Source organism: Panulirus ornatus, chromosome 6 (assembly GCF_036320965.1).
Source record: "Panulirus ornatus isolate Po-2019 chromosome 6, ASM3632096v1, whole genome shotgun sequence".
In the NCBI taxonomy this organism is placed as follows: Eukaryota; Metazoa; Arthropoda; class Malacostraca; order Decapoda; family Palinuridae; genus Panulirus; species Panulirus ornatus.
This window is the reverse complement of record NC_092229.1, coordinates 34083554-34105806: the sequence shown is the minus strand read 5'-3', so window position 1 is coordinate 34105806 and position 22253 is coordinate 34083554. Positions and strand designations below refer to the sequence as shown.

General features: G+C 41.7%; 1 protein-coding gene across 1 annotated transcript in view; it reads right to left on the bottom strand.

Moving 5' to 3' along the window:
• LOC139748902 (DBH-like monooxygenase protein 1 homolog) overlaps nucleotides 1-22253 on the bottom strand; it is a 148496-nt gene that overhangs the window by 59598 nt on the left and 66645 nt on the right. Inside the window, exon 10 of the mRNA XM_071662265.1 lies at nucleotides 4482-4606. Within this exon, the coding sequence (XP_071518366.1) occupies nucleotides 4482-4606 (125 nt within the window). The remainder of the gene's footprint in view (nucleotides 1-4481; nucleotides 4607-22253) is intronic.

The window sequence follows — 22253 nt, the reverse complement described above, 5'->3', positions numbered from 1 at the left end:
ACTCCATCCTTCCCGCTCCAATTTGGCTCTCCCACTTCTCGTTCCCTTCACCTCTGACGCATATATCCTCTTTGTCAATAGTTACTCACTCATTGTCTACATGTCACCAAATCATTTCAAAACACCCGCTTCTGCACTCTCGACCACACTCTTTATATTACCATTCATCAATCTTATCCGTTCATCATTTACTCGATCAAACCACCTCACACCACATATTGTCCTCAAACATATTTCCAGCATATCTACCCTCGTCCGCACAACTCTATCTTTAACCCACGCCTTGCAACCATATAACATTTTTGGAACAACTATTCCTTCAAACATACCCATTTTTGCTTTCCGAGATATTGCTCTCGCCATCCACACATTTTCAACGCTCCCAGAATTTTCGCCCCCTTCCCCACCCTTTGACTCACTTCCGCTTCCATGGTTCCATCCGCTGCCAAATCCACTCCCAGATATCTAAAGCACTTCACTTCCTCCAGTTTTCTCCATTCAAAGTTACCCCCTAATTGACTTGTCCCTCAACCCTACTGTACCTAATAACCTTGCTCTTATTCACATTTACTCTTAGCTTTCTTCTTTCACACATTTAACCAAACTCAGTCCCCAGGGGCTCCAGTTTCTCACCCAAATCAGCCACCAGCGCTGTATCATCAGCGAAAAACAACAGACTCACTTCCCAAGCCCACTCATCCACAACAGACTGCATACTTACCCCTCCCTCCAAAACTCTTATATTCACCTCCCTAACAACTTACCAACAGCTCCCTTTCCACATCCAGGCCCCACCAATCTTTCCATGGTTTACTCCCAGACACTTCTCATGCCCTGGGTCAATCCATTGACAGCACCTCGACCCCGGTATACCACATCGTTCCAGTTCACTTTATTATTTGCACGCCTTTCACCCTCCTGCATGTTCAGAACCCATATCGCTCAAAATCTCTTTCACTCTATCCTTCCACCTCCAATTCGGTCTCCCACTTCTCCTCGTTCCCTCCTCCTCTAACACATATATCCTCTTTGTCAATCTTCCGTCACTCATTCTCTCCATGTAACCTAACCATATCAAAACACCCTCGTCTGCTCTCTCAACCACACTCTTTTTATTACAACACATCTCTCTTACCCTTTCATTATAAAACTCGATGAAACCACCTCACACCACATTTTTCAACGCTCCGAGAACCTTCCCCCCATCCCCCACCCTGTGAATCACTTCCTCTTCCATGGTTCCATCCATTGCCAAATCCACTCCCATATATCTAAAACACTTCACTTCTCCAAACCGTTTTCCCTAACTCTCTCACTTCGCACACCACCCTGACCAAAACACCCTACATGTGGCACTCTATCATCTAAAACATTCAACAGATCTTCAAAATACTTACTCCATCCCCTTCTTACATCACCACTACTTGTTATTACCCACCAATTAGCCCCTTTCACCGATGTTCCCATTTGTTCTCTTGTGTTACGCACTTTATTTACCTCATTCAAATCATCTTTTTATTCTTCCTAGAACTCAATGATACTTTCTCACCTCAACTCTCATTTGCCCTCTTTTTTACCTCTTGCCCTTTTCTTTTTTTCACCTCCTGCCTCTTTCTCTTATGCATCTCCCAAACATTTCCACTATTTCCCTGTAAAAATCGTCCAAATGCCTCTCTCTTCTCTTTCTCTAATAATTTTACTGTTTCATCCCACCACTCACTACCCTTTCTATTATGCCAAACCCCTGATCCACACATCATCTACCACTTCTGAAACCACACTGCTCTTCCCCAATCTGATGTTCTGTAAATGCCTTCACCATCTCAATCAATACCCTCCTATACAATTTTCCCAGGAATACTCAACAAACTTATACCTCTGTAATTTGAACATTCACCTTTATCCTTTGACTTTGCCTTTGTACAGTGTCAATATGCATGTATTCTGACAATCCTCAGGCACCTCACCATGAGCCATACATACGTTGAATATCCTCACCAATCTACCAATCACAGTCTACCTCTTTATTAGATTCCACTGCAATACCATCCAAACTCACAGGTTTGCCGGCTTTCATCTTCCGCAAAGCTTTCACTACCTCTTCTCTGTTTACCAAATCATTCTCCCTGACCCTCTCACTTCGCACACCACCTCGACCAAAACTCCCTATATCTGCCGCTGTGTCATCTAACACATTCAACAAACCTTCAAAATACTCACTCCATCTCCTTCTCACATCACCACTACTTGTTATTACCACCCCATTAGCCCCCTTCACCGATGTTCCCACTTGTTCTCTTGTCTTACGCACTTTATTTACCTCCTTCTAAAATCTAATGATCATCTCTCACTCCATCTCTCATTTGCCTTTTTTTCACCCCTTGCACCTTTCTCTTGACCTCCTGCCTCTTTCTTTTATGCATCTCCCAGTCATTTGCACTATTACCTCGCAAAAATAGTCCAAAAGCCTCTCTCTTCTCTTTCACTCGTCATCTTACTTTTTCATCCCACCACTCACTACCCTTTCTAATCTGCCCACCTCCCACGCTTCACACGCCACAAGCATCTTTTGCGCAAGCCATCACTGCTTCCTTAAATACATCCCATTCCTCCCTCACTCCCCTTACGTACTTTGCTCTCAACCTTTTCCATTCTGCATTCAGTCTCTCCTGGTACTTCCTCACACAAGTCTCCATCCCAAGCTCACTTACTCTCACCACTCTCTTTACCTCAACATTCTCTCTTCTTTTCAACCTCTACAATTTTTCACCTTCGCCTCCACCTGATTATGATCAGATATCCCTCCAGTTGCACCTCTCAGCACATTAACACCCAAAAGTCTCTCTTTCACGCGCCTATCAATTAACAGGTAATCCAATAACTATCTCTGGCCATCTCTCCTACTTACATACGTATACTTATGTATATCTCACTTTAAACCAGGCATTCCCAATCACCAGCTCATAAATGTACAAGCTCTTCACCATTTTCATATTCAACACTGAACACCCCATGTACACCAGTTATTACCTCAACTGCCACATTACTCACCTTTGCATTCAAATCACCCATCACTATAACCAGGTCTTGTGCATCAAAACTGCTAACACACTCACTTAGCTGCTACCAAAACACTTGCCTCTCATGATCTTTCTTCTCGTGCCCAGGTGCATAGGCCCCAATAATCACCCATCTCTTTCCATCCACTTTCAGTTTTTGAAACACACATTTGTTACAATTGATAATTTTAGAAACATTCTTTTATCGTAACCGACATGCCCCATTGAAAGCCACCTCCGGTGAAAGAGTTTACAAGAAAAATAGAGTAGAAATTTATCAGGGCTTCGCAGGTGTTAGTAGACCTGACTCTTAAACGAAAAATGTTATACGAAGAGGGAAATACCCAAGAGGGAAGATATTCCACCGCTTAGCTGTATAACGGAAGAAGAAAGTTTCATACCAGGCAATCCTCGAGTGGCCGGACTTCATTCAGATTCTGTTAGAGGATCGATGGAGAGGCAATGGGCTCTCCAATATGTCTACCCCTAGCAAACGGATTCTCCTATTGCCACGAGAGGAAGTGGTTGTAACTTGCCCGGCAGAGTTTGATATAACTCTGTTTACAAAGTTTGTTGATGATACGCTTATGAAAGTCAAGATCAGGTAGAAGCACTTCTAATTTACTGAAACTGAAAATATTCAAACATTGTATTTACTGACGTCAAAAAGTCTAGGGGAAAAAGAGGTCAATCAGAAGAAGCCTTGAGTATGACGACCTAACTGTATGGTATGATGGAATAGCCTTGAGCGTCACGTTAAAGGTCACGCTCATATATCGTCATCAAAGATCCTGCTGACGTATGTATGTTAGCACTTTATAGATCACTGACATTTGGAAGAAAACACATATTACAATATCAGGCTACTGGACTAAACTAAGACCCATGTCATTAAAGGAAACCAAGACCACTGAAGGGTCATAAGTACACAATTGGCCTAGCCTAAGTCATCCATAAACGCTCTACCCTCAGTAACACTACCTGAGAACAAATGTTTTGACATTATGCTTGAGTTCATTCTACAGTTTCATCAACTTGAAGAGTGAAGATTCTTGAGGATCAGATCAAAGGCCGTGTCATTTTACCTGTGGAACTCAACGTCGTGCTCAAGAGGCTAGCAGCCTTACTTGATTGGTGACTTGCATTCTATGGTGTTTATGTGGATTCCACTGTCACTGCTGGGAATGTGTTTGATGTGAATTCTTCCTCGACTAGTGGAGTAGGTGTCTGTGTGGGCCATTCTGCTCCTAGTGGAGACCAGAGTGTTGGAGAGATATTCCTTGGGGTTGTGTGTTTATGGAGAACAGACAAATGAAAGAGCCAGCCACCGTCTACCCCTACCATGCAGTGTACAGAGGAAGAATGACTTCCTGTTGCTTGAAGAGTGGATCATATGACTGCCTCATGCCGGCCAGAACTTACAAATGTTGGGTTCGGACGATCTCCAGAGTCGTAGTCACACTCCGTTATGAAGGAATCTCCAGGCAAGATGGTCATCTCGTCCCTCAGTATCCTTCCTTGCTGGTAGTTGAAGTCGTAGCTCTTGTCTGGGAAACATCAGTATGACCAATAAATAAGAAAGAAATTTGACTAAATGTTTGAATATCTTTTGTATTAATCATTGTTATGGAAGCCATGAGTTCGATAGATTCACTACCATCTTACACTACTGACTCAATATTAAACTTTCGTTCAGTGATACATCCTCATATCATTTATCTACGATCAAGTCTCGTATCCTCCTGATATACTTCTCCTGTGATGATAGATTACAGAAGTACAGACTCCTAGTTAGATATTCTAGCGTTCTAACGTATTTTTCCCCTCAATCACACGTTTTGCTTCACTATGTAAAGTTTGAATTAAATGCCTTTTATTCACTTTCGCATCGTTCTTGAAATAATGGGACGTTTCGAGCACACGAGCGCTGCCTATCTTCAGTCAAATTGTCTGAAAATAATACAGCACCAAATACAAATAACATGTGCAGAGACCTCAGGCAAACCCACCACCCGTTAACCCACTGACTTTGACCACACTTCCAAGTAAGAACTTCAAAGGAAGATAATACCCATATCATGATATAATCTACGTTGTAAGGCTGGATTAGTCTTTCTTTGTTCCATGGTACTTAATGAAGATCCGGTGACCTTTACAGTTTTATTAAAAGAATAGTTACGCACATTTATAGCACTCTTGGTCTGACGACACACTTCGACACACACTAGTGAATAGCGTGACGAGGCTGGGCTAAGAGAGAGAGAGAGAGAGAGAGAGAGAGAGAGAGAGAGAGAGAGAGAGAGAGAGAGAGAGAGAGAGAGAGAGAGAGAGAGAGAGAGAGAGTGAGAGAGAGAGAGAGAGAGAGAGAGAGGTGCTTGGCTCACAAGTTTTATTCCCGCTAACTCCACAGTCAACGGCCAGTTAGCCACAGAACAGCTCTATTTGTTCAAACTTCCTGTTTAGTAGACTCATAGTGAGCTCGCAGGAACAGTGAACCCATGGGAACTTTCTATGTGATGCAATAAAGTATGAGTAAATCACAGTGAAGTAATAATGACCAATAACAAATGAGAAACGAGTGGCATGTGTGTGTGTGTGTGTGTGTGTGTGTGTGTGTGTGTGTGTGTGTGTGTGTGTGTGTCTTATATCGCTCGGCTTCAACCTAGATCAAGCTCCTGCCAGCGATAATGAGTCATGACTATACATGGAGTAGTACTGGGTATGAATGCAAAAATTAAACAAATAAAATGTTAGTTGCACAGAAAACTCGCATTGAATATATAGATACCAAAAAATGATACATATCGATACTATGAACGGCATAAAATGAAATTCCAGTATACAAAATAAATGACAGAAGGAAAGAGAATACAAAAATCCAAACAGCTTATTGAATACATATCATTCTGAAGTCAAAGATCGCCTAAGATAAGGAAGTGCTGCTTAACTACTTTCTGAATATCCAATGTGGGTGTAGGGAATTCAATATTGGACACTATGTCGTAAACGACAACATTAGATAAATACTATTAATAACATAATGAGTGCAATAGACAATGAAATTACTAAAATTCCAGAAACATGAGGCTTGTCATTAAAAGGAACGAAAGCCAAAACATCTATTGGAGAATCTAAATTGTCCTCAACCTTAGATGGAAGATGTTGAATCTTTACTTCATCGATGAGTGGGAAGTTAATGTTATGGGGGTTTCGTTCTATACTCGGGTTAGTTCTATTAACCTGTCTCAAGTAATGATCATGGGTGCAGAAGAAACTGAAATTGGGACCGATAAGAGTACCTTTTGTGTTCCCAACTGTGTCTGTCCCACAACCAATGAATAAGAACATTTTGTGGGTTTGGGAAGAGTAAGACATGATAATGGTCCATACTCTCAATCATTGACAACAATTACCTTAAAAGAACAACAATAAAGGCCATTTTGTTGAGGTCCATCCATGGATGCTTCCATGGTTCCATCCGCTGCCAGATCCACTCCCAGATATCTAAAACACTTCACTTCCTCCAGTTTTTCTCCATTCAAACTTACCTCCCAATTGACTTGACCCTCAACCCTACTATACCTAATAACCTTGCTCTTATTCACATTTACTCTTAACTTTCTTCTTTCACACACTTTACCAAACTCAGTCACCAGCTTCTGCAGTTTCTCACATGAATCAGCCACCAGCGCTGTATCATCAGCGAACAACAACTGACTCACTTCCGGAGCTCTCTCATCCCCAACAGACTGCATACTTGCCCCTCTTTCCAAAACTCTTGCATTCACCTCCCTAACGACCCCATCCATAAACAAATTAAACAACCATGGAGACATCACACACATATATAAATATATACATATATATATATATATATATATATATATATATATATATATATATATATATATATATATATATATATATATATATTTTTTTTTTTTTTTTTTTTTTTGCTTTGTCGCTGTCTCCCGCGTTTGCGAGGTAGCGCAAGGAAACAGACGAAAGAAATGGCCCAACCCACCCCCATACACATGCTTTGATTCAATCCACTGACAGCACGTCAACCCCGGTATACCACATCGCTCCAATTCACTCTATTCTTTGCCCTCCTTTCACCCTCCTGCATGTTCAGGCCCCGATCACACAAAATCTTTTTCACTCCATCTTTCCACCTCCAATTTGGTCTCCCTCTTCTCCTCGTTCCCTCCACCTCCGACACATATATCTCTTGGTCAATCTTTCCTCACTCATTCTCTCCATGTGACCAAACCATTTCAAAACACCCTCTTCTGCTCTCTCAACCACGCTCTTTTTATTTCCACACATCTCTCTTACCCTTACGTTACTTACTCGATCAAACTACCTCACACCACACATTGTCCTCAAACATCTCATTTCCAGCACATCCATCCTCCTGCGCACAACTCTATCCATAGTCCACGCCTCGCAACCATACAACATTGTTGGAACCACTATTCCTTCAAACATACCCATTTTTGCTTTCCGAGATAATGTTCTCGACTTCCACACATTCTTCAAGGCTCCCAGAATTTTCGCCCCCTCCCCCACCCTATGATCCACTTCCGCTTCCATGGTTCCATCCGCTGCCAGATCCACTCCCAGATATCTAAAACACTTCACTTCCTCCACTTTTTCTCCATTCAAACTCACCTCCCAATTGAATTGACCCTCAACCCTACTGTACCTAATAACCTTGCTCTTATTCACATTTACTCTTAACTTTCTTCTTTCACACACTTTACCAAACTCAGTCACCAGCTTCTGCAGTTTCTCACATGAATCAGCCACCAGCGCTGTATCATCAGCGAACAACAACTGACTCACTTCCCAAGCTCTCTCATCCCCAACAGACTTCATACTTGCCCCTCTTTCCAAAACTCGTGCATTCACCTCCCTAACAACCCCATCCATAAACAAATTAAACAACCATGGAGACATCACACACCCCTGCCGCAAACCTACATTCACTGAGAACCAATCACTTTCCTCTCTTCCTACACGTACACATGCCTTACATCCTCGATAAAAACTTTTCACTGCTTCTAACAACTTGCCTCCCACACCATATATTCTTAATACCTTCCACAGAGCATCTCTATCAACTCTATCATATGCCTTCTCTAGATCCATAAATGCTACATACAAATCCATTTGCTTTTCTAAGTATTTCTCACATACATTCTTCAAAGCAAACACCTGATCCACACATCCTCTACCACTTCTGAAACCACACTGCTCTTCCCCAGTCTGATGCTCTGTACATGCCTTCACCCTCTCAATCAATACCCTCCCATATAATTTGCCAGGAATACTCAACAAACTTATACCTCTGTAATTTAAGCACTCACTCTTATTCCCTTTGCCTTTGTACAATGGCACTATGCAAGCATTCCGCCAATCCTCAGGCACCTCACCATGAGTCATACATACATTAAATAACCTTACCAACCAGTCAACAATACATTCACCCCCTTTTTTAATAAATTCCACTGCAATACCATCCAAACCTGCTGCCTTGCCGGCTTTCATCTTCCGCAAAGCTTTTACTACCTCTTCTCTGTTTACCAACTCATTTTCCCTAACCCTCGCACTTTGCACACCACCTCGACCAAAACACCCTATATCTGCCACTCTATCATCAAACACATTCAACAAACCTTCAAAATACTCACTCCATCTCCTTCTCACATCACCACTACTTGTTATCACCTCCCCATTTGCGCCCTTCACTGAAGTTCCCATTTGCTCCCTTGTCTTACACACTTTATTTACCTCCTTCCAGAACATCTTTTTATTCTCCCTAAAATTTAATGATACTCTCTCACCCCAACTCTCATTTGCCCTTTTTTTCACCTCTTGCACCTTTCTCTTGACCTCCTGTCTCTTTCTTTTATACGTCTCCCACTCAATTTCATTTTTTCCCTGCAAAAATCGTCCAAATGCCTCTCTCTTCTCTTTCACTAATACTCTTACTTCTTCATCCCACCACTCACTACCCTTTCTAATCAACCCACCTCCCACTCTTCTCATGCCACAAGCATCTTTTGCGCAATCCATCACTTCTTCCCTAAATACATCCCATTCCTCCCCCACTCCCCCTACTTCCATTGTTCTCACCTTTTTCCATTCTGTACTCAGTCTCTCCTGGTACTTCCTCACACAAGTCTTCTTCCCAAGCTCACTTACTCTCACCACCCTCTTCACCCCAACATTCACTCTTCTTTTCTGAAAACCCATACAAATCTTCACCTTAGCCTCCACAAGATAATGATCAGACATCCCTCCAGTTGCACCTCTCAGCACATTAACATCCAAAAGTCTCTCTTTCGCGCGCCTGTCAATTAACACGTGATCCAATAACGCTCTCTGGCCATCTCTCCTACTTACATAAGTATACTTATGTATATCTCGCTTTTTAAACCAGGTATCCCCAATCATCAGTCCTTTTTCAGCACATAAATCTACAAGCTCTTCACCATTTCCATTTACAACACTGAACACCCCATGTATACCAATTATTCCCTCAACTGCCACATTACTCACCTTTGCATTCAAATCACCCAACACTATAACCCGGTCTCGTGCATCAAAACCACTAACACACTCATTCAGCTGCTCCCAAAACACTTGCCTCTCATGATCTTTCTTCTCATGCCCAGGTGCATATGCACCAATAATCACCCATCTCTCTCCATCAACTTTCAGTTTTACCCATATTAATCGAGAATTTACTTTCTTACATTCTATCACATACTTCCACAACTCCTGTTTCAGGAGTACTGCTACTCCTTCCCTTGCTCTTGTCCTCTCACTAACCCCTGACTTTACTCCCCAGACATTCCCAAACCACTCTTCCCCTTTACCCTTGAGCTTCGTTTCACTCAGAGCCAAAACATCCAGGTTCCTTTCCTCAAACATACTACCTATCTCTCCTTTTTTCACATCTTGGTTACATCCACACACATTTAGGCACCCCAATCTGAGCCTTCGAGGAGGATGAGCACTCCCCGCGTGACTCCTTCTTCTGTTTCCCATTTTAGAAAGTTAAAAAAATACAAGGAGGGGAGGATATATATATATATATATATATATATATATATATATATATATATATATATATATATATATATATATATATATATATATATATATATATATATATATATATATATATATATATATATATATATATATATATATATATATATATATATATATTGGAAAGGATCACAATTTTGCGCGTGATCAAGATATTCCTATTAGTCCACGGGGAAAATTGAACACGATAAGTTCCCAAGTGCACTTTCTTGTAATAATCACATCATCAGGGGAGACATAAGAGAGAAATATAACAGTCAGTTGATATACATCGAAGACTGCCGCAACTAAGATTCGAACCTATATGCTCCACCTGGGGCGTCCCGTGAATACGTCACGGTCAGGAACGCTAAACGCTACACCACTGAGTCCATAAAAGGTGAGGACTTAATGAATACTGATGTGTCACAGGTGGTGATGTGATGGTAGTCGGTCTGGGCTTGAGGTAGGCTGAATGGTGCTAGAAGGTGGTCGGGTGACCCTGAAGTCGAGAGCTGAGAAATGTTATCCGGTGTGGGACTTGGGATGATGTTCAGAATACTGTATTTTCAAGTGGTACTCATGTTCCTCACGAAAGCTTCCTGTATTTAGTGGTCGAACCGTAAACCTATGTCCCTTTATATGAGCTAAAACTTTATAAGGACCAGAAAATTTTTGGTCTAGCTTAGGAACCTCACTTTTGGAGTTCAATTCTTGCACCATTACCAAGATTCCGGAAGCCACCATTGACTGCTTGTGGATCTATTAGCTTGATGCGTGAAAGTTGTGGTGGTATTATGTAGATTTTCCTTGGTTCGTCGATAAATCTATTGAACCTTACAATACTTTTCAGGTACAACTGAGTTCTGAACCGCTGAACGTGAAGGAGGGGACGCAATTATGTCATACGGCAACACTTTATCAAAACTGTATAATATGATGTGTTTAATGAACATTGGACATCAGATAGGAATTCATCCCAGTCATCATGTTCGAAATTGATGTTAGTGAGAAGACACCGAATGATTTTACGTTCAACATTTTGCAAGACCATTTGATATTGGATGATGTTCCATTATATTACATTTGATGATGTTTTACAACTTACAAAGTTCCTCTAGTAAAGAGTCATTGACTTCTCTTCCGTTATCTGTTACTGAATCGTTTGGAGCATTCTGTCTAGAACATGTTTCTCGAACGCCTTACCAACCATAGCTGCTTCTTTATTTTAAACTGGTGATAATTCACAATACCTTGTAAAACATATGAACCTTTTCCCATGAAAATAAAGGTACAGGATATATCAACGCAGTTTGAAGGTAGTGGGACTTTCTTTAAGTGTGTTACAGATATGGCACCGCAATATGTGATCTGTAATGTTTTTCTGCATTCATAGCCAGAAGTATATCAAGCGAGTCTGCTTACAGCATCTATCTGCGCCTGGGTGTGCGACCTGGGGTGAATTATGCGCTAACTTCAAGAAATCCTGTACTAATGCTGTTGGAATAACTGTGTCTGACAACACGGGTGGGCACTCCTAATCTCGCGCCTCTGCACAAGACTCCCTGTGCTAAATATAATTCTCTGACTGGGAACAGCTGTCTTAACATCCAAGGAAGGTTGTCTTCCTTCTATAGATTCTATGATTTGACCCCAAACTGGGTCATCTCGTTGATGCTGTTTCAACCTCTCTGTATCAAAATCTACGCTGCTATCGCGTACAATGACTGCTCCCACTCTGCGGGAAGCGCGTCGCGACTACATTTGATGAGCCCAAAGCGAAACGAAAATCTGGGTCAAAGGCTTGTACAGTTAAAAGCCATCTCTGAAACTTTCCTGTACGGTCTAATCATTGAAAAATAATTCACAATTCTCTGTGATCTGTACAGACTGTGACTGAGTAGCTTTATACATATTCCTTAAAATGCTTGATTGCCCAAACTACTGCAAGGCCATCTAACTCGGTTATCGAGTATCACGATTCTGCCTCTGAACATGAGCGACTCGCGTAGGCTATGGGCAAGAGTTTACCCTCACTTGACTCCTGCATAAGCACAGCTCCAAGACCCTGTTTACAAGCATCTGTGTGCAAAATGAAGGGTTTGTTAGAGTTGGGAAACCGAAGGATAGGCGCCTCATCCAAGTGTCGCTTGAGGAAGTTAAACGCATTGTTTTGTGCTGCAGTCCACTGGAATGTAACTCCCTGTTTCAAAAGTGTTTAAAAAGTGAAGTGAGTGGGTTTACGATCTTCGCGAAATTAGCGATAAATCTTCGATGATATCCTGCTAAACCAAGAAAGGATTTGACTTTGCCTACTGTGGAAGGGACTGGCTACTCGACAATTGTTTTAACTTTCTTTGCATTGGGTTGAATACCGTTTTCATCAACGGTGTAACCCGAATAATCATTATTTGTTTGCACAATGAATCACCTGGATAATCTTAGTTTTAAGTTTGCATCTTTGAGTCGTATAAGAACTCTTTCAAGACTATTGAAATGAGAAAGAATGTCCGGAGACATGACAATTATATCATCAAGATAAACCGATACTTCTTTACCCAATATGTGACGACAAATGTTAGTCATTATCCTTGAGAAGGTGATCAGTGAAGAATAAAGGCCGAAGGGCATGATGCATATGAATTGTCAATGACCATCTAGCGTACTGAACGCAGTCAGGGAGAGGCTTTCCTCTGACTACGGAATCTGCCAAAATCCGCTCAATAAAACCCAAGTTGAAAATACCTTATTGTTACCGAGGCTATGAAGAAGCTCTGATACCACTGGTAATAAGACACGATCTTTCAACGTGACCTTGATGAATTTTCTAGAATCTATGACTTGTCTGAAAGTTCCGTCCTTTATTCGGAACGATCAGAAGTGGTGAAATTCGTGGTGATCTTGATTCTTCTATAACCTTATCCTTCAACATATCTTGAACAAGTTTGTTTGCTATGTATCTGTGCACGTGTGGCAATCGATGGGCTGGTACGTAAATGAGACATGTGCCTTTCTCTAAGTTAATAGTGTGGGCATCCAAATGAGTTCTGCCGAGTGGTTCTCTGATAAGGTAATAATAGACCTATACTGGTTAAGTAAGTCTGTTAACTGGTCAACATGCTTGGTTAATCCTATCTCAGAAATCATGTCAGGGGTGATGGTGGGGAGCTGACACGAACCGTGCACTGCTGAGTCCGAGGTAGGAGGAGTAGGTGGTGGTGGGTTAGTGGAATCTGAGACTAGACGGATGTTAAACCAATGCAACTCCTCGTTTTGGATTCCGGACTTCAAAATGGAGAATTCCACAAGGTTAGTCCCTCTACGGAGACGGACGGGAGGGGATCGCGTATTGGCAATGTGCAGTGTATGCTGACCTCTCCATCTGCGGTCTCATGCATAGAGGCGTCCATCGATATTCCTCTGACAGACAGCAAGTGAGGAGGGTTCAGCAACTACTCTAAGTGCGAAATTACCATGACTGTGTCTGAGTCCATGGTCATGCATCCATGTTCGAGAAAGTGAGAGTGGAACCTTCGTTAACGTGACTCCGTGCAAAAGCCATGTTTGTTTTCAGTTTACCAGGGGAAGTAGTGGAAAAGCAGAAAGGATGTGTATCTTTTACCGTGAATCAGGGCGTGAGTGGGAGCAGACGTATAACGGCTATGACTGATTGAGAAGAGACTACATATCCGTGATATTCAGGACAGATCCTGTGTTGGGCCATGGAGTGGCGTCCTATTAACAAGTCAGCGGGAAAAGTTACGCCACGAACAACGTAAGGGTTATGGTAATGACCGAGTTGCCTACGCGAATATTCATTTCAATAGTGCCTCTTACTTAGAGACTTTTATTCGAGATACTTTTGAGGGATGGGTAAAAGTCCGAGCATTGAACAAGATGAGTGCGCGTTAATGGTTGAATAAAATCATAATAAATGATATCTGCTTTTGCGCCGCTGTTTAGAAAAATAGTGACAGGCTTCTCAAGAAAAGAACCCACTAAATCGAAACTTTAACGTGAGATGATGCGAGAGAAATAATATGACTGAAGATATTTTTCGGAAATGGAATCTTGTCATCAAAGGAAGATTGTCATTGTTGATGATACGACGATGAACCTGTGGTGGAAGATGTCTGCCTAGCTAAGGCTCGGCGTTCCGCTGAAGTGTGTTTAACGCTCCATTGATATGAGCACATTTGTGGCATGTTTGGCCCTGATGCTGATGGTGTTGGGCGCGAACGGTTGAAGGGCGACCCGTTGTCTGACGGATGGAAATTATTGCTCAGTCGGCAGAATTGTGGAAACCGAGGTCGTCCTGCTACGGGTGTGACTACGCCTGTGGTGGTCGAGGCGTGTGAACGCTTCTGATATGTAAGGACACACACTCGCCTTACGTCACGACGAAAGCACACGACTATCTGAGGGTTTGTCATCGCTGATCTGCTTTCTCTGACCGCGAGACGTGGGGTCGGGAGCATCCTTTGGTTGCTGATTAGAATTAGTGTGTTGACTGCGAGGATGTTTTGCCACACTTTGGGAGGCCGACACCATCCCAAATGTCCTGGTGTTGGAATAACTGCCTTTCTCGTTAAGTAGCCGCCGCCTTACATATTGAGGAAGCTCTTCCAGGATGAAGGTAATATGCAACAATCTCAAGAGAGTTTGTATGTGTGTCTCATAGTTCATCATGGCTGATATCCAGGGTCAGGATTCATTAGCCTGCCTAATTAATTTCATTCTTCCATGTAGGGTACTGCAGTGATCAGGGACTGACTTATCCTCCGTGTATCCTGTGTTAAGAGCACGTAATGGGACGTGTAGTAAACTATCTGAAAATGATCCCTTACAACCTAATCTAAGCGTCTTGAACTCTTCCCAAATGCACAGTTTTGAAAGTCGAGTCATAAACTACCTTTGCATAATTGTTAAACTTACTGAAGTCAGTGAGGAACTTTACTTCAGAAATGAGAGCTCTGTCATCTCCCAAGTCTCCATTTTGTTCAGCAATGTTCTTCGCATTTCTAATCCAACGACCAAAATTCGCAAGCTTACCATCAAATAACTGATGTGATTCCCTGACGTGTTTTCACTGTGAAAACTACTTTTTTGTGAAGGAATCGTTTGTCTCGATTTCCCTTGATGTGGGATGGGGTGAGGTGTGTGTTTGTGTGTGTGTGTGCGTGTGTGTGTGTGTGTGGGGGGGGGGGTACAGGCGCCCTTGAGTAAAGTATCGTAGGATTAAATGTTATTTGATGGTCTGGATGATACACATCGTCACCAGAATCCGTCAAAGGAACATCAATTAGTGTATCCATCTTAGAAGGCATCATCGACTTACCTTAATAGACCCTAGTTAGATTCCTAAGTAAATGCAGACCCGCACATCTATGACGTGTGTCCTTGTCTGACATTTATAACAATCAAAGTTAATGGAGCACATGATAATCAAAAGTTAAGAAGTAATTAATGCCATTCGCCTAACCAAGGGGAAACAGTAGAAGTCATGCAGGGAGTGCTCATCCTCCTCGAAGGCTCAGACTGGGGTATCTGAATGTGTGTAGATTTAACCAAGATATACAAAAAAAGGAGAGATAGTGTGTTGGAGGAAAGGGACGTGGAAGTCATAGCTCTGAGTGAAACGAAGCTCAAGGGTAAAGGGGAAGAGTGTTTGGGAAAATATTTTGGAAGTAAAGCAAGGGGTTGGTGAGAGGACAAGAGAAAATGAAGGAGTAACATTACTCCTAAAGCAGGAGTTGTGGGAGTATGTGACAGAGTGTAAAAAAGTAAACTCTAGATTGATATGGGTAAAACTGAAAGTGGATAGAGAGAGATGGGTGATTATTGGTGCATATGCACCTGGGCATGAGAAGAAAGATCATGAGAAGCAAGTGTTTTGGGAGCAGCTGAGTGAGTTTATTAGCAGCTTTGAAGCACGAGACCGAGCTATAGTGATGGGTGACTTTAGTGCGAAGGTGAGTAGTTTGGCAGTTGAGGGAATAATTGGTGTACATAGTATGTTTAGTGTTGTAAATGGAAATGGTGAAGAGCTTATGGACTTGTGTGTTGAAAAAGGACTGGTGACTGCGAATACCTGGTTTAAAAAGAGAGATATACATAAGCATACGTATGTGAGTAGGAGAGACGGCCAGAGGGCATTATTGGATTACGTATTGATTGATAGGCGTATGAAAGAGAGAATTTTGAATGTTAATGTGCTGAGATGAGCAGCTGGAGAGATGTTTGATCACTATCTTGTGGAGGTGAAGGTGAAGATTTGTAGAGGTTTTCAGAAAAGAAGAGAGAATATTGTCGAGAAGAGAGAGGTGAGAGTAAGTGAACTTAGAAAGGAGACTTGTGAAAGGAAGGACCAGGAGAGATTGAGTGTAGAATGACAAAAGGTGAGAGCAAATGACGTAAGGGGAGTGGGGGAGAAATGGAATGCATTTAAGGGAGCAGTGTTGACTTGCGCAAAAGATGCCTATGGCATGAGAAGCCCGGGAGGTGGGCAGAATAGAAAGAGTAGTGAGTGGTGGATGAAGAAGTACTGTTGTTAGTGAAAGAGAAGAGAGGCGTTTGGACGAATTTTGCAGGTAAGTAGTACAAATGGCTGGAAGATGTATAAAAGAAAGCGGCAGGAAGTTAAGAGAAAGGTGCAAGAGGCGAAAAAGAGGGCAAATGAGAGGTGGGGTGAGAAAGTATCGTTCAAATTTAGGTAGAATAAAAACATGTTTTGGAAGGAAGAAAATTTCGTGCGTAAGATAAGAGAACAAATAGTGATGAAGTGAGAAGGATAAGGAATGAGTATTTTGAAGGTCTGTTGAATGTGTTTGATAATAGAGCGGCAAATATAGGGTATTTTGGTCGACGTGCTGTGCGAATTGAGAGGGTCAGGGAGAATGGTTTGGTAAACGGAGAAGAGGTAATGAAAGATGTGCGGATGACGAAAACCTGCAAGGCCGGGGGTTTGGTTGGTATCGCAGTGGAACGAAAAAAAAAAGGGGGTGACTGTGTTGTTGATTGGCTAGTAAGGATATTCATTGTATGTATGGATCATGGTGAAGTGCCTGAGGATTGGCGGAATGTATGCATAATGCCATTTTACGAAGGCAATGGGGATAAAGGTGAGTGTTCAAATTACAGAGGCATAAGTTTGTTGAGTATTCCTGGTAAATTATATGGGAGGGTATTGATTGAGAGGGTAAAGCAATGTAGAGCATCACACTGGAGAAGAGCAGTGTGGTTTCAGAAATGGTAGAGGATGTGTGGATCAGGTGTTTGCTTTGAAGAATGTATGTGAGAAATACTTAGAAAAACAGATGGATTTGTATTTAGCATTTATGAATATGGAGAAGGAATATGAGAGGGTTGATGGAGATGCTTTGTGGAAGATTTTAAGAGTATATGTTGTAGGACGTAAGTTTCTAGAAGCAGTGAAAAGTTTTTATCAAGGATGTATGGCATATATGCGAGTAGGAAGAGAGGATACTGATTGGTTCTCAGTGAATGTCGGTTTGCGGCAGGGATGTGTGATGTCTCCAAGGTTGTATAATTTGTTTATGGATGGGGTTGTTAGGGAAGTGAATGCAAGAATTTTGGAAAGAAGGGCATGTATGCAGTGTGTTCTGGATGAGAGGGCCTGGGAAGTGAGTCACATGTTTGCCGGTGATGCAGCTCTAGTGGCTGATTCGTGTGAGAAATTGCAGAAGCTGGTGACTGAGTTTGGTAAAGTGTGTGAAACAAGAAAGCTGAGAGTAAATGTGAATGAGAGCAGGGTTATTAGGTTCAGAAGGGTTGAGGGGTAAGTTGATTGGAGTAAGTTTGAATGAAGAAAAATTGGAGGTATTAAAGTGTTTTAGATATCTGGGAGTGGATTTGGCGGAAGATGGAATCATGGAAGCGGAAGTGAATCACAGGGTGGGGGAGGGGGCGAAAGTTCTGGGACGTTGAAAAATGTGTGGAAGGTGAAAACATTATCTCGGAATATATAGTGGTTCCAACAATGATATATGGTTCCGAGGCGTGGACTATAGATAGAGTAGGGCGGAGGAGGGTGGATGTGTTAGAAATGAGATATTTGAGGACAATATGTGATGTGAGGTGGTTTGATCAACTAATTAATGAAAGGGTAAGAGAGATATGTGGTAGTGAAAGGCGTGTGGTCGAGAGAGCAGAAGAGGGTGTTTTGAAATGGTTTGGTCACATGGACAGAATGAGTGAGGAAAGAGTGACAAAGAGAATATAAGTGTCAGAGGTGGAGGGAACGAGAAGTGGGAGACCAAATTGGAGGTGAAAAGATGGAATGAAAAAGATTTTGAGCGATCGGGGCCTGAACATGTACGAGGGTGAAAAGCGTGCAAGGAATAGAGTAAATTGGAAGGATGTGGTATACCGGGGTCGACGTGCTGTCAATGGATTGAACCAGGGCATGTGAAGCATCTGTGGTAAACCATGGAAAGTTCTGTGGGGCCTGGATGTGGAAAGGGATCTGAGGTTTCGGTGCATTATACATGACAGCTAGAGACTCAGTGTGAACGAATGTGACCTTTGTTGTCTTTTCCTAACGCTACCTCGCGCGCATGCGGGGGGAGGGGGTTGTCATTTGATGTGTGGAGGGGTGGCGACGGGAATGAATTGGGGACGCAAGTATGAATTTTCTACATGTGTATATATATATATATATATATGTCTGTGTATGTATATATATGTATATGTTGATATGTGTAGGTATGTATACGTGCGTGTGTGAACGTGTATGTATATACATGTGTATGTGGGTGTGTTGGGCCATTCTTCCGTCTGTTTCTTTGCGCTACCTTGCTAACGCGGGAGACAGCGACAAAATACAATAGTAGAAAAAATCAAATGTTGATGTTTATGTGAATGTGTATGCATGTGTGGGCGTTTATGTATACATGCGTGTATATGAGTGGATGGGCCATTCTTCATCTATTTCCTAGCGCTACCTCGCTTACGCGGTAAAAACAATTATGTATAATAAATGAAATATTACCAAATAAATAAATATATATATATATATATATATATATATATATATATATATATATATATATATATATATATATATATATATATATATTTCCCTGGGGATAGGGGAGCAAGAATACTTCCCACGTATTCCCTGCGTGTCGTAGAAGGCGACTAAAAGGGGAGGGAGCGGGGGGCTGGAAATCCTCCCCTCTCGTTTTTTTTTTTAATTTTCCAAAAGAAGGAACAGAGAATTGGGCCAGGTGAGGGTAGTCCCTCAAAGGCCCAGTCATCTGTTCTTAACGCTACCTCGCTAATGCGGGAAATGGCGAATAGTTTGAAAGTTTTGAAATATATATATATATTTTTTTTTTTTTTCATACTATTCGCCATTTCCCGCATTTATATATATATAAATATATATATATATATATATAAATATATAAATATATATAAATATATATATAAATATATATATATATATATATATATATATATATATATATATATATATATTTTTCTCTTTTTTTTGTCGCTGTCTCCCGCGTTTGCGAGGTAGCGCAAGAAAACAGTCGAAAGAAATGGCCCAACCCTCCCACATACACATGCATATACATACACGTCCACACACGCAAATATACATACCTTTACATCTCAATGTACACATATATATACACACACAGACATATACATATATACACATGTGCATAATTCATACTGTCTGCCTTTATTTATTCCCATCTCCACCTCGCCACACATGGAATAACATCCCCCTCCCTCCTCATGTGTGCGAGGTAGCGCTAGGAAAATACAACAAAAGGCCCAATTCGTTCACACTCAATCTCTAGCTGTCATGTAATAATGCCCGAAACCACAGCTCCCATTCCACATCCAGGCCCCACAGAACTTTCCATGGTTTACCCCAGACGCTTCACATGCCCTGATTCAATCCATTGACAGCACGTCGACCCCGGTATACCACATCGATCCAATTCACTCTATTCCTTGCCCGCGTTTCACCCTCCTGCATGTTCAGGCCCCGATCACTCAAAATCTTTTTCCCTCCATCTTTCCACCTCCAATTTGGTCTCCCACTTCTCCTCGTTCCCTCCGCCTCCGACACACACACACACACACACATATATATATATATATATATATATATATATATATATATATATATATATATATATATATATATATATATATATATATATATATATATATATATAACCTTTTATCTGTTTGTTATACTTGATCGCCGTTTCCCACATCAGTAAGGTGGCGCAAGGAAACAAACGAAGAGCGACCCCATACATTCATACACATATATAATATATATACATAAACTCCCATACACGTACATACAAACATACATATATATATATCAACATATACACAAATATTTGCATATACATGCACATACAGAAGCTTAAACATATGTACACATGCTCATATTCATACGTGCTTGCCTTCAATCCATTCCCGGCGCCACTCTCCCCCCCCCCCCCACACACACACACACACACACACAGGAAACAACATCGCTGCCCTCCGCTTCAGCGGGGTAGCGCTAGAGAAACAGACAAAAATTGCTACGTTCGTTCACATTCGGCCTCTAGCTGTCATGTGTAATGTACCAAAACCGCAGGTCCCTATGCACACCCAGGGCCCACACACCTTTCCATGGTTTACCCCACGGTATACCACATCGTTCTAATTCACTCTATTCCTTGCGCGCCTGACGTTTAGGCCCGGATAGCTTAAAATCTTTTTCACTCCATCCTTCTACCTCAAATTTGGTCTCCCACTTCTCCTTGTTCCCTCTAGCACTCAAACATATATCCTCTTTGTCAATCTTTCCTCACTCATTCTTTCCATATGCCCAAACCATTTCAACACTCTTCTGCTCTTTCAACCATACTTTTCATTACCACACATCTCTCTTACACATTCGTACTCGATCAAACTACCTCAGACCACTTATTGTCCGTCAAACATTTCATTTCCAGCACATCCACCCTCCTCCGTACAACTCCAACCATAGTCCATGCCTCGAACAATATATTATTGTTGGAACTACTATTCCTTCAGCATGCCCACTTTTCCTCGATGAGATAACTTTCTTTCTTTGTACAGCTTCTTCATCGCTCCCAGAAACTTTGCCCACTACCCCCACCCTATAACTCATTTCCATGGTTCCATTCGCAGCTAAGTCCACTCTCAGGTATCTAAAACACCTCACTTCCTCCAGTTTTTCTCTCTATAACCTACATCCTACTCTACTTGTCTTTCATCTCTGCGAAACCTAATGACCTTGTTCTATTCACATCTACTTTCAACTTTGTCCTTTCAAATACTTTTCCAAGCTCAGTCACCAGCTTATGTAGTTTCTCACTGGAATAAGCCACTAGTGCTTTACCATCAGTGAACAGCAATTGACTCACTTCCCTAGGCCCTCTCATCCCATACAGAATGTATGCTAACCGCTATTTCAAAAACTCTTGCAGTGAAGTCCCTAACCACCCCATCCTTAAACAAATTAAACAACCATGGTGACATCACGCTCCCCTGCCACAGACTGACCTTCACTGGGAAACAGGCAGTCTTCTCACTTCCTACTCGTACACAAGGCTTACATACTTGATGAACAAATTCATCTTCCTCTAGCAGCTTACTTCCCATACCATATACTCTTAAGACCTTTCACAAAGCAATGCTATCGATCGTATCAAGTGCCTTCTCCAGATCCATAAATCTATCTGTTTTTCTGAACATTTCTCACACACATTCTTCAAAGCAAACACCTAATCCAAACATCCTCTACCACTACTGGAACCGCACAGCTTCTCCCTAATCCGATGCTATGTACATGCCTTCACCCTTTCAGTCTATACTCTCCAATACAATTTTCCAGGAATACTCAAGAAACTTATGCCTCTGTTGTTTGAACACTCATATTTATCTCTTTTTGCCTTTGTACAATAGCACTATACAAGAATTTCGCCAATCCTCAGGCACTTCACTATGATCCATACATACATTGAATATCCTTACCAACCAATCAACAGTAAAATCACGCCCTTTCTTGATAGATTTAACTACAAT